Source organism: Myotis yumanensis, unplaced genomic scaffold, assembly GCF_028538775.1.
Source record: "Myotis yumanensis isolate MYYU_CA2020_CCGP unplaced genomic scaffold, mMyoYum1.0.hap1 SCAF_7, whole genome shotgun sequence".
Lineage (NCBI taxonomy): Eukaryota > Metazoa > Chordata > Mammalia > Chiroptera > Vespertilionidae > Myotis > Myotis yumanensis.
This window is the reverse complement of record NW_027223758.1, coordinates 35,821,420-35,834,096: the sequence shown is the minus strand read 5'-3', so window position 1 is coordinate 35,834,096 and position 12,677 is coordinate 35,821,420. Positions and strand designations below refer to the sequence as shown.

The window sequence follows — 12,677 nt, the reverse complement described above, 5'->3', positions numbered from 1 at the left end:
ATGCCCCTTTCTGGGGATCAAACCTGCAACCTGGGCATGTGCCCTTGATTGGAATTGAGCCTGGGACCCTTTAGTCCGTAGGCCGACACTTTATCCACTGAGCCAAACCGGTTAAGGCTATTTTTATATTTCTAATATTTTCTTGGTGTGTGTGTGTTTAATTTTCCTTAGATTTTTAGCCACTTTCCTATCTCTAACTGGATGCAATGAGGATTTTAAAGAGAAATTTTGTCTATGTTTAGTGAAGCTGAGTCAATATTGAGCCAATAAGGCATAATGGCAGCTGTGCTGGTGATACTGGGGAAGACAAAAGGAGAGGTAGCAAAGGATCTGGGGACTGCTGGCCTAACTGCCATTCTCTCCTGGAAACTCTCCTTTCATAAAATCTTTCTATTTTAAAGTATTTTGGAAGATTGGGATTATAAGGAAGTACTTTTCTTTCACTGTTGGCACAGTGTCACCTTTGCCCAGGGTCTACTCATCCCTGTTTAGCTGCCTTCATCTCTGAGTGTAGTCCTGCAGGTTGGCTTCCAGCCTGGGGAATGGGTCTGCATTACCCCCTGTCTCTCTGGCTGCTCCTATATGAACTCCCTGTGTTTCCTTTTAACAGCCTTCTTTGTGGATCTCACACCGTTCAGGTGGCCTTCTTTGTGCAATAGAACTCCAGAATCCTTAGCTAGTGGGGCCTCGGTCCTTCTACCACTGCTACTGCAGCTGTCCTCACTCAGTGCTCTGTTTGCTGAGCCAGCCATCTTTTCTTTGATAAAAGCACCTTAGTCTATATTTTGTCCTTTTTAAATTTTTAAAATTTTTTTTAAAATTTCTTTATTGGTTAAGGTATTACAAATGTGTCCTCATTTCCCATTAACCCCCAACCTCCCTGCCCCCCCCCCCCCAACTCATGCTCTCATCCCCCTGTTGTCCGTGTCCATTGGTTTGGCTTATATGCATGCATACAAGTCCTTTGGTTGATCTCTCCCCCTTACCCCCTCCCTCCCCTAGTTTCCCTTTTGTCCTTTTAATTAGACAACCCCAACTGTGCATGACAGCATAAATTTTACTGATGATAATTCCTACCACTTAACTTGGACTCTCGGCGATGATCAAAGGGAGGTTTTTGAATTTTGAAGTTTGTTCAGGTTTTCTGATTATGCCTCTAGCTTAAATTATACAAGAAATCCGGGGTTACTTGTATTCCTGTGATGACCCTTTGATTTTCTTTTGAACTGAAAGATGACCCTTTTTTTATTTTTACTTAAAAATTTTAAATTATTAATACCTAAGATATGAAAAAATATATAAAGAATAATACGCTCAGCCGGCATGGCTCAGAGGTTGAACATCAACCTATGGCTCGATTCCCGGTAAGTGCATATGCCTGGTTGCGGGCTCGATCCCCAGTGTGGGGCATGCAGGAGGCAGCTGATCAGTGATTCTCTATCATCACTGACGTTTCTATCTCTCTCTCCTTCTCCCTTCTTCTCTGAAATCAATAAAGTATATTTAAAAATGCATACTATGAATCTATTTTGGCTTAAAAAATAAAACATTACACATAGAGTTGCCTCTCTCTATACTTTCATCTCCTTACTCCTCCTCTCACCAGTTACCACTGTTCGGACTTTAGTGTTTATTATTACTACACATGGCCTTATAAATATCCCTAAATCACATGTAGTATTATTTTGCATGCTTTTAACTTTATATAAATGGTACAATGCAGTATATATTCTGTTGTCACCTGTCGTTTTCATCATTAAATCTTTACTCACACAGTTAAATGCTAACTACTACGGCTGCTCTGAATTACTCTATTTTATAATAGGTTGCAGCATTGATTTTATACTGTCTAAATAAGATTCTCTGATCATTAAACGAGCAAGGCTACCCATTTTGGGTTTAAAGACTTTTTCCACCTATAGTCTGACCCATGTTTACTTATAGGGTTGCCTAACTCTTTTTCATTCTGGAACACACCTGTGAACTTGTTGGGACATACCAGGGTAAGGCAAAAGCTCTCCACCCCCATCTCACTCCCTCTTACCTATCCAGCTGCCCAGCCACACCCAGCCCTCTTTCTCTTCATCCTGGCCATTCCCCACTTCCTCTGTGAAAGTCAAAAACTTGAAACAGGGGAGCTCAGAAGAAAACTCAGGATACTGTGACATTCAGGGGATCATTTCACTTTGCATGAAAACATTTCACTTTGCTGATGGGACTTTGGAGTCTTTAGGCCACTGATAATAACTCTTCAGAATGGCTAAGAGCTTTTGCCACCTAGTCATTCATATAGCCATTCAACAGGTATTTATCATTTGCTCACTGTATTGGCAATAAACACTGTCCCTACGCTGTGGAACTCAAATAGTCTAGTGAGGGAACCACATATTAGTCACATAAATTTTTTAAAAAGTTGTAACTGTGAACAGTGCTATGAAACAATGTACATAATGGGGAGATTTTACCTAATCGAGGTGGGGGGTGAGTGTGCCTTCCTGAGAAAGTGATTATTTTATTGAGATCTAAAGACTATGTGGGAGTTCACTAGGGTAAGAGAAGAGGTTGTTCCAGGTTAAATATAAAGGCCTGGGAGCAGGAGGGGCATGGTATGTTCATGATATTTGAACCCAGAAAGTGAGAGGTGAGGAGAGTGGGAATGAGATGTGCCTGGAGAGGTGGGGCCACGTGGGTCATGGAAGGACTTTTGTTTTTATCCTGAAAGCAACGGAAAGTAATTTGTTTCATGTGTTTTGTCATTTTTTCCAGTTTAAAAAGCAGAAACTCCTCCTTGAACTAGACCAGTATGCCCCAGATGTGGCCGAACTCATCCGAACGCCAATGGAAATGCGTTACATCCCTCTGAAAGTGGCCCTGTTGTAAGTATTCTCTGACAAAACAGGCTCAGTGCCAACAAATGCGAGGAAAATCTGATGAGACTTTCTCATGTTGTTTGTTGTATTTTTGGAGATTTGCAGTCTTAGTCATCAAGTATTTGCTGTAGTTCTGTTGCACAACTGGGGTTCTGGCCAGCAAAAGAGACAGAGCCATTCTTTCTCTGTTGGGACAAAGCTTCATACAGGAACATGCACAATCCACCCTTCACAGATGCTTTTTCACTCGATCTGAGCTCTAGCCTACTTTTAACCACTGTTTGTTTCTTTAAAAAAAAGAAAAAAAGATCATTCTTCAGTTGTGATAATATGGATTGAATAAAATTCTGATCTTTATGTGGTTGTTGTTTTGAGCAGCTTCTATCCTTCATGTACAAGTTAGCCCCCCATTTGTAGTTCAGAAAACAAGTACAGTTCCAAACAGACCCATCCCGGATGCCTAAAATGGGTGACCAGTATGGGAGGGTGAAAGAATGCCCAGGAGTGCTCAGTGCTGCCAGTCAGTTTAATTCTTTCAGGTTATTCCCGTTTATATTCCGGAGATAGGCAAATGTGAATAATCATTCAATCAACTAATAGTCATTGAATATTAATAATATACCAGTTTTAGGGATACACAGTAAACAAGTCTGACAAGTTTCCTCATGGAAAAACATGACCTTAGAACTTTAGAATTAGAAGGAGCCTTATGAGGACAGTTTATTCAACCCTCTGCCTGTGTGTGAATCCCCTGTTCAGTCCAGATAGTTGGCTGTGTAGCTGCTTCTTAAACAGCACCTTCTATTTAGAAATGGTTCCCCCCACCACCAGTTTTGAAGTATTGGTTCATATCTATGTATTTCAGAAATATTGCTGGGAACTATTTAATAGAACCAGAGGTTTAGAAACATTATGAATCCCTTATGGACTAATATGTCTCCTGAGGGTAGTTTTGTAATAGCAGCAGCCATTTCTTTAAAGGGTGTGTAATAAGCCTATCTGTAATTGCTGGGGAAAAAACACACCAACAATTTCTAGGCCTTTGTCTTTAGAACTGCTAGTGTTACAGCCCTGGGAGGTATTGGATTTAAGGTCTTTATTTGTAAATAATAATTATAATCTCCCTGAGACACTGGTATGTTTCTTCCTATCTGATAATCAGAATTATGTAACTGGTCTCCCTTTTCACACTGTCTGCCAGGAAACGCAGAGCCAGATTTGAAGCTGATTATTACAGTGCTGTAGGAGACAAGCTGGGTCTTCTTTCCCTGGCCTTTACTTTCTCCTTTTATTAATGTTTTCCCTGGACTTGTTTCTTTATTTCTATTTTTATTTTACTGTTATTTTTTATTCTCGGTTCTTATTTGAGTCACCTTCTAATCTTTTGTGGCAGCAAGATAGAAATAAATAAAAATAATAATCCATTATGACTACATGAACTTTCCTTACTCACCACATTTCAAATTCATTTTCTTAGTCCATTCCTTTTCATCTCAGGAAAAGACTAGATGTTTCAGCTCAATTCCATCCTAGAGGAAGTTCAGGTGTCCTGTGAAGTGCTCTGGCAACTAGCTTGTTGAAGTCAGCAGATAACTTATTTTGTCCTTGGGATCTGGCTGGTGGATACTGTTTTATTACCAAGAGAGCTAAATCTAAGCTGCTACCTTTTGAATGGGGGTAGCCTGTGTCACAGTGTAGGAACCTGACTGAGGAAAAAGTGCTTTTTTGGTTTTCAGAGATGCATGTAGCCATTCCTAAGATATATGATTGTGGGGAAGTTTGGTATAATTTTATCATTTTGAAATCTGAGGTAGTAGAAAGAATATAGGCCTTAGAGATGGAGAGACCTAATTTGAATATATTCATTAGCTTGTGAACCTTGGGCAAGTTAATTAATCACTGAGTCTCAGCTTCCTCATCTGTGAAACAGGAATAATGTTATTGCTAGTTTATAGGATCTCTGTAATGATTAAATAAGACAGTTTTCTATAGACCATATAGCACAGAATAAGGAGTGAAAGTTCAGTACCTTTTACACATTGGCCTCAATCCCACTCCATTCTCTTTTACTTAGGAGAACTAATTTCTAAGAAGCTGCCTTCCCTTGAGTATGTTTTTAGTAAATCTCTTGAATTTTCTGGATATAGTGGCATAGACTCCCCAGTCCTTTGACCAGGATTACTAATACCAAATATGTGTGCTTTTCCCCAGCTATCTCTTAAATCCCTACACGATCTTATCTTGTGTTGCCAAGTCTACCTGTGCCATCAACAATACCCTCATTGCTTTCTTCATTTTGACCACGATAAAAGGTAAGACACCCAATAAGTACAAGCCCTGATTTGTGTAACACTTATTCTGTGGACTTTTAAAAAATACAATGCAACACTTTAAAAAATTGTTTTTAAATTACACAAGTGTGAGTGGATAAAAAAGCTGTGGTACATTTATAATAGAATACTACTCAGCTGTAAAAAAAGAAGGAAATCTTACCTTTTGGGACACCATGGATGGACCTGGAGAGTATGCTAAGTGAAATAAGCCATCAGAGAAAGACAAATACCATATGATTTCACTTATATGTGTAATCTAAAGAACAAAATAAGTTAACAAACAACCCATAGTTACTTAAAACAGACTGACAGCTGTCAGAGGGAAGGAGGGTTGGGGGACTTGGTGGAAAAGATGAAGGGATTAAGCAAAACAAAAACAGAAACAGACATTATGGTGATTGCTAGAGGGAAAGAGGGGTGGGGGGTGGTGGAAGAGGGCAAAAGGAGAATAAATGGTGGTGGAAAGAGACTTGACTTTGAATAGTGGGCGCACAATGCAGTATGCACATGATGTGTTACAGAATTGTACACTTGAAACCTGTATGATTTTATTAAGCAGAGTTACCCCAATAAATTCAATTAAGAAAAAGTACTACAAAAAAAAAAAATTACAGCCCTAACCTGTTTGGCTCAGTGGATAGAGCGTCGGTCTGTGGACTAAAGGGTCCCAGGTTCGATTCCGGCCAAGGGCATGTACCTTGGTTGCGGGTACATCCCCAGTAGAGGGTGTGCAGTAGGCAGCTGAATTGATGTTTCTCTCTCATCGATGTTTCTAACTCTCTATCCCTCTCCCTTCCTCTCTGTAAAAAATCAATAAAAAATATATTTAAAAAAAAATTACAGCCTGGCTGGTGTGGCTCAGTGGATGAGTGTCAACCTGTGAACTAGGAGGTCACAGTTTGATTCCTGGTCAGGGAACATGCCCAGGTTTTGGGCTCAATCCCCAGGTGGGACATGCAGGAGGCAGCCCATTGATGTTTTTCTCTCATCAGTGTTTCCATCTAAGCCAAAATAAAGGTTTATTTAAATATCTTGAGCCCTGGCCTGGCTGTGGTGGCTCATTAGATTGAGCATCATCCCATGGACCAAAAGGTCCCAGGCTTGATCCCCAGTAGGGTGCATGCAGGAGGCAGCCAGTCAATGAGTCTCCCTCATCATTGATGTTTCTATCTCTCTCTCCCTCTCCCTTCCTTTCTGAAATCAATAAAAATATATTTAAAACAACAAAACAAAACATCTTGAGCCCTGGCCTATGTAGCTCAGTTGAGTGTTGTCATGTGCACCAAAAGGTTGATGGTTTGATCGATATTACACCCTCATATCAATGTTTTTCTCTCTCTCTTTAAAAATCAATAAACTATTCTTTGAAAATTTTCTCAAAATTCTATCATTCAGAGAGTTACTGTTAAGATTAGAAATTTTTTTTCTAAATGGCTTATAATGAGATAGCAGCCCTCTGCCTCTCTCTTCTCACCTGTAGTTCAACTTCTTCACAGCATTACTTCTGGCTTTTACTAGTATTTACTTCCATATTTCTAAATAAGACTTCATATTGCTATTTAATGAATTATAACTTTTAGACATCGATTCCATTCTCATGGAAGATAAAGATTTAGCTTTTTTGTACCAATATCTCCACTTCCCTTTACCTCATTTTATTCAAGGAGTTATGCCACAGTTTTGATTAAATCAGTAATTGGTACCTGTATTTTATGACACTATATATGTTATTTACTGCTCGGCAAAATAGTAAGTAAGATTACTTTTTCTTTCTTATACAATCTTCTGTGTTTCCTGTGGTCAATAATTCTCTTTTTTTTCCCCCTCCAGTTGCTTTGCTAGATCCGTCAAGTGCCTAAAAATAGTTTTAAAAAATTCTTAAAGACTTCAAATAGTCTATCGGTGCTATTATTTTTCTGGAGACCTCCCTCACGCATCCTCCATTTTGCCCCAAGCTGTCCTGGTTGTTGTCCAGGGCTGGTTCAAAACTGCTATTGTGGGACTTTTCTTTATAATTCTCCTGCATTGTATTCCTTATTTCCTGGATTTCTTCTCTCCTTTATTGATTTTTTTCTCTTTGTTTTGCTGAAGTAGTTCCTCGAGTAGTTTTCTAAGAAAGGGTGTATTAAATACATATCTTGAGTCATTTTATGTCTGAAAAATGTTTTTGCTCTAGTTCAACACCAAATTAATAGTTGGGGCAGAGTATACAGTTCTAGATTGGAAAAACTTTTCTTTCAGAATTTTGAAGGCATTGCTTTACTGTCCTCTAGCATCCTGGTTGTTATTGAGCAGTTGGATACCATTATTTTTTTTTTCTGAAAGATTTAGGAACTTCTTTTTATCCTCAGTGTTTTGAAATTTCATGATGCTATGTCTTGACATGGGTCTTTCTTCATTCATTATACTGGGCAATTGGTAGGTTCTTTCAGTGTAGAGATTAGTGTCCTTTAGTTCCAGAAGGTGTTTCTATATTATTTTTTCAAATTCTCTCTGTTTTCTCTGTCCACTTATTTGTTCTATTAGATATTGGACTTTCTTGATTGATTTAACTTGCATATTTTATTTTCTATTGATAGTTCTAGCTCTTTTACTTCCCCTTTTTCTGGGATATTTCTTTGTTTTTATCTTCCAACTCCTCTATTGAATTTTTAAATTTTGTATTACATTTTTAAGTTTTCTCTTGGTCTCAATTATTTTTTGAAGTAGCCTATTTTTTTTTTTTTTTTTTTTATCATCACAGTAGTCTTTCTTACCAGAGTTTTGGTGTGTTTTTTTCCAGTTCTCATTTGTTCCAAGCATAGTCTTTTTGTCTTCCTGGTCATCCTTCCACCACTTTCTTTTCCTGTTTCTTTCGGGCTCTGTCTTTCATATAGGAGAATTTTCTCTATTTTCTCTCATTTATGGTGATCCTTGGCTGTCTGTTTATGTTTAAGAGTGAGGCACTAACAAGATGATTTGAGACTGCAGGGGCAGGACTTGTTAGTGGATCATTCTCACTGTAGGGAGATTGGGTATTGGGCTGACTCTTTTGGTTGGAAGTACCCCTAATGTCATCATTTATAAGTTTTCTTTTTCTCTGAAACTATTTACTGTTTCCAGAGAGGAATTTTCCAATTTCCTGCCCAACAGTAACAGAGTTGGAGTTGCAGTGGGATGGGGGTGGGGGTTCATGTGACCAACTATTGAAGTTGTGACAGTAGGAACAGAGGAGGTGGCAGATTACAATGTATGTAATCTCATTTCTCTTTAGCCCACACTTCTCCTCAGACCATTACTGTGCTTAGTACACCCTAAACTGTGCCTCTTCAGTTAATGTTCTCCAAAGCTGTAGTCTCTGGATGGAGTAGAAAGTTGGAAGTTAGAATGCACATAGTTGAAATGAGACCTGGGGTTCTCCCTGATCTGTATACAAACTTTCAGCTTGATTTTCATCTCTGTACCTTACCTCACCTTCCATAGTATCTGATACCTTCAAGGTGATGCATTTCTCAGAAGGTCTGTGAGATGAGTTGGCTTTATTTTTATTGGTATTCCTCTCTGAGATCCCTGAATTGTAATTTCTTTCATATTGCTCAGTCATTTATCCTTCTTCTACCTGCTTTGTTTCTACTATTTATTACATTTTATTTTGCTATAATCTCCTCTCCTGTTGTTTGTGGTTTAAGACTAGTTTTATTCCTTTATTGTCATTTTAAGTGAAGTTTTTGGAGAGAGATGATACACATGTGACCAATCTACCATTTTTAACTGGAAGTCTGTTAGCTTTGGGGTATATATCTCCATATTTTTTCCCTCCATTTTTCTTTCAAACTTTTAAATAGTATATCTATTAACTATCACCACAAAAATGTTATTCAACAAGCCACTTCAAATCTCAGTGGCTTAAAACAACAATAAGCAGTAGCTTCTATATCTGTAAGTCCACATGGGTCAGCTAATCTGGGTTGGACGTGGCTAGGCAGTTTGTTTGTTTAATCAGGGCTCATTCCTGCATCAGTAGTTAGCTATAGTTGGTTAAACTAGACTAAACTCTTCTCCACATGTCTGTCATCTTCCAGGGGACTAATTTAGGTATGTTCTTTTTTTAAAAAAATTTTCTTTATTGTTGAAAGTAGGTATGTTCTTGTCATAGTGATAGCAGAGGCACAACTGTGAGCAAGCCCAGTCAGGCATGCATTTTTTACGTTTCTGGTTGCATCACGTGCTAACATCACAGCAATCAAAACATGACACATGGCTGAGCCCAGGGGTGGAGACTTCCATCCTGCCCACAATGGAAGGGCACTGCAAAGTTACATGGTAAACAGCCTGGACATAGAGCGGGGTATAGAATCTGAGCCAAAAATACAACCTACTACATATGTCAATAAACATCTAGCCTGTCAATTTTAATGGCTATATATTATTCCATTATATGGATGAATGTATAGAAATTCTTTTTTTTAAAATAGATTTTATTGATTTCAGAGAGGATGGGAGAGGGAGAGAGAGATAGAAATCTCAGTGATGAGAGAGAATCATTGATTGGCTGCCTCCCGCACACCCCCCACCAGGGATCGAGCCCGCAACCCAGGCATATGCCCTTGACCGGAATCGAACCCGCGACCCTTCAGTCCATAGGCCGATGCTCTATCCACTGAGCCAAGCCAGCCAGGGCTATAGAAATTCTTTAACCAACTTCTATACTAATTAAATATTTAGCTCATTTTCCAGTTTTCAGATATTTAAATAATACTACAAATTAATTTCTAACGTACAGTAATTTTCACATCATACTCAATTATTTTCTTATAATAAAGTCCTAGAAATAGAACTATTGTGTCACTGGATATGTACCTTCTTTAGGATTTCTGAAATTTATTGCTAAATTGCCTTCAAGGTTTTACCAATTTACACTCGGTAAGAAGTGTATGAGAGTCCTTATTTTTATACATTGTTGCTAAATAGTTTGCACACTCAGGAAATAAAGAATCAAAAGTTTTAAATAGAACCTTTTACTTAACAGTTTACTTATCTTTTCTAGGGTGGCATATAAGAATGACTTAGGTCTTTCTGTAGGCCACTTAGTACTAACTTATTATTAGGTTACTTAAAATGACCTGCATTGTCTTGTTCTGAAGATTGTGCTCTGAAATAGTGAAGACTGTTTACTATTTGCAGAGCACCAGGCTCAGGTAGACTCATTTATCAAGGTACTTAGTATCCATTAAAATACGGATTATATGTTGCAGCTGTGCAGAAGGGACTGAGCTCTGGTCTTTGGAAATGTCACCTTTAAAATAGCCATGCGCAGCCCAGCCAGCATGGCTCGGTGGTTGAGTATAGACCTATGAACCAGGAGGTCACGGTTCGATTCCTGGTCAGGCACATGCCTGGGTTGCAGTCTCGATCTCCAGTGTGAGGCGTGCAGGAGGCAGCCACCAATTGATGATTCTGTCTTATCATTGATGTTTCTATCTCTCCCTCTCCCTTCCTCTCTGAAATTAAAATAAAATAAAATAGCTGTGCGCAAAGCTAGAAATACTGAAGACATGCTCTCTGAAGATGCATTTAATAGGAGTCTTACACAAAAAATGTAAATTATACCATTTTAAAAACATCTTTTGTATAACCTTTTAAGTCAATGGGAAGGTTTTGTTTGGGGGAAAACCTGTAAAAATGTTATATGTATCTTTTTTGCAGCCATATTATTTTTGGTCACCCAGAGCAAAAAACGATTTTTATTGTATCACTTCAGATTTCTGTCAAATGAATTTATAGACATTTTTGTAATGATATACATACAATTTTGTTTTACTTTTATCACTTATTTCATAAGAATCGTGTGACGTTGGTCACATATTTGCAATTACTTTTGATCTTAATTTAGTTTTAAAAAAATTTGGGAGTTTAAGTACTTGGTAAGAATAAAAGATATTCAAACATAGAAAATGAGAAGTAAGTCTGCTATTACCCCTCCTACCTCCCCTCTGTTCCTCAAGTATATTTGTCATGGGGTCGCAGGCCTTCCCTTTTGCTGGACATTTGTTATTTTCCACTGTTGGCAGCTGTAGAGAGCATCACAAATAACATTTCTAATCTGTTAAAATATTTGGAGAATCCTGTTTTAGTTAGGTCTCTGAACTACTCTTAACTCTTTGAGTATATTAGTAGTAATTCCTATAAAAGTAGATACAGGATGTTAGTTCACTTATAAAATCTACAAGTCATATTTTTCATTTCATATTTATTCCACATACTTTAGATATTTAACAAAATTAATAAAGGAATAATTCACTATTTAAAGAAGAAAACAGGAGAATTCACAAATGAAGGAATTTTATATTGAAAAACATGAAAAAATATTTAACTCCATAGATAATTAATAAAGAAAAGCAAATTGAAATAACAAAGAAGTGGCTTTATTTTTCCCCTTTCAAGTTGCCAGAGCGTTTAGAAGAAAACTTTCAGTGCTGGCAAAGGTGCTATCCAAATAGGCGTTCTCCTACAGGGCAAGCTGACTTATACATTAATATAATTCTTGGCAAGCAGTTTGACAATAGTCTTAAAATGTTTGTACTTTTGGTTTATTAATTTCACTTTTGAGAATCTATTCTAAAGGAATGTAGACATACAAACAAAGCTTTATGATGTGAAGTCATTAAATGCAGTTATTTATGATGATTGGAAAATACTTCAAAATAGAGAGAGAAAAGGCTAAGTAAAACACTGTTTGTTCATATAGTTAAATATAGTGTGCCCATGAACAGGATATTTAAAAACAGTTGCAAAATAATTATATATTTTAGTAAAATATAATCTCAACTATGTTAAAGTGCAAGAAAAAGAGAAAATATATTCTGAAAGATAACTTGTTTCTGTATAGTGACTTTATGGGTGATTTTCATTTCTTTTCTATATCTATTTTCGCCCCAAAGTTTCTTCAATGAGCACATAATTAAAAATAAATTAACTTGATGAACAAGAAGACAGGGACAGTGGAAGCACACTTCGCAACTCTATCCCACACTGCCAAGGATCAGGTGCCCCGCAGAAGGGAGTGACCTCATTTGCTCTGTCTTGACTCCTTCTATTTGTTCTACCTTGGCTTCCTTGTGGCAGTCCAGGGTTGACAGGCCAGGACAAGGTCCAGGCCATTATATTGTGATGTCCTGTTGGGGAGTTGGCTGGGAAACACAGGTCTGTGGGCAAGGTTGATAATAGTTTAGCAGAGTAGCTTGAGTTTCACTTCAAAGGTAGGGGCTTTGGTCTAGGATTCTCTGCCTCTCAGTGAGCTAATGAAAATACTCAATCCTAGTCTTCATTAAGCTTTAAAAAGGAAAACAACCAAAACCGATTTGGCTCAGTGGATAGAGCGTCGGCCTTCGGACTGAAGGGTCCCAGGTTCGATTCCGGTCAAGGGCACGTACCTGGGTTGCGGGCACATCCCCAGTAGGAGATGTGCAGGAGGCAGCTGATCGATGTTTCTCTC

The 12,677-nt window shown here is 38.0% G+C and overlaps 1 protein-coding gene across 1 annotated transcript in view; it reads left to right on the top strand.

Moving 5' to 3' along the window:
- PIGU (phosphatidylinositol glycan anchor biosynthesis class U) overlaps nucleotides 1–12,677 on the top strand; it is an 87,079-nt gene that overhangs the window by 31,448 nt on the left and 42,954 nt on the right. The window contains exons 5-6 of the mRNA XM_070420175.1: nucleotides 2,767–2,876; nucleotides 5,082–5,182. Coding sequence (XP_070276276.1) covers nucleotides 2,767–2,876; nucleotides 5,082–5,182 — 211 coding nt within the window. The remainder of the gene's footprint in view (nucleotides 1–2,766; nucleotides 2,877–5,081; nucleotides 5,183–12,677) is intronic.